At 46.0% G+C, this 1015-nt stretch overlaps 1 protein-coding gene across 1 annotated transcript in view; it reads left to right on the top strand.

Moving 5' to 3' along the window:
• The window catches only part of kalrnb (kalirin RhoGEF kinase b), a 149015-nt gene extending 148879 nt beyond the window's left edge, over positions 1 to 136 (top strand). The window contains exon 29 of the mRNA XM_063211968.1: positions 95 to 136. Coding sequence (XP_063068038.1) covers positions 95 to 136 — 42 coding nt within the window. The remainder of the gene's footprint in view (positions 1 to 94) is intronic.
• Positions 137 to 1015: the final 879 nt, after the last annotated feature.

Genomic DNA, 1015 nt, shown 5'->3' with positions numbered 1-1015 from the left:
GTCCTTTTAGATCAGGCTCAAACTGCATCACTATCGGCCCGATTCTCGGCTGAAAATCCCCCCTTACGACAATCGGTGGAACATTACCCCGCAGGACCATTGCAAGCGATTGTCGGGCAAGATTTCCTCGTCGTGACCGACGTTCTATATGATAGAATTTCGCCGAGTTGGCGATCTCAAATCGCAGATATCAAACACTATTTGATATTTACGATTCGAAATAGAACGTCTGGCATTGTCTCTGTGTTTACGATCAGGGATAAGATTGACAGTTGCGATTCTCTTTATGTGTGCAGCGCAACCCGACGTCAAAATCGGACACAAAATCGAGAGTCGTGTAGTTTGAGCCTGGCATTAGATCAGGGCTGTCAAACATGAGGCCTGGGGGCCGGGCGTAGTTCAACCTGGCCTCCGACTTCAGGCCCGTAGCCAGCCTTGTGGTAGGGGGGGGATCTTTTTCCCCCGAAAGTGGGAAATTTGGCTCCCTATTCCAATGTCCCCAAATACACAAACACACTTAAATGTTGTAATATTTTAATTTAGACATATTTTATTCATTATGAGTTTGCTGTGAGTCTGTTACTGTCCTTAATTGTTTGTCTGTTGCTCCCCATTCTTAACATAAATGGACATGAATTGCTTCAAATTACTGCTATCTGACTGTTATTTTCATTGTTGGGGGGTTTGAGTGGGGGTGGGGGACGGGAGGGGGGGTTCGAACAAACCCCTCGAACCCCCCCTGGCTACGGGCCTGACTTGTTACTCAAAACATTACTCAACAAGAAGAAGTAAATCTCAAGCCCATGACAATGTTACTGCAGGTGTCCAAGATATCGGGTTTTCAATACCTGAGAACCCATTTGCCTTGTTTACTGTCAATTGCATTGTCAATTATCTGAATGAATCTGAAATGCTGAAATGAATCTCAAGTCTTCTCTCTCTCTCTCTCTCTTTTCTCTTTCTCTCTCCTCCTCCTCCTCCTCCTCCTCCTCCTCCTCCTCCTCCTCCTCCTCTT

Source organism: Engraulis encrasicolus, chromosome 12 (genome assembly GCF_034702125.1).
Source record: "Engraulis encrasicolus isolate BLACKSEA-1 chromosome 12, IST_EnEncr_1.0, whole genome shotgun sequence".
Classification (NCBI taxonomy): Eukaryota; Metazoa; Chordata; class Actinopteri; order Clupeiformes; family Engraulidae; genus Engraulis; species Engraulis encrasicolus.
The sequence above is the reverse complement of the archived record's forward strand: the minus strand, read 5'-3'. Positions and strand labels throughout refer to the sequence as shown.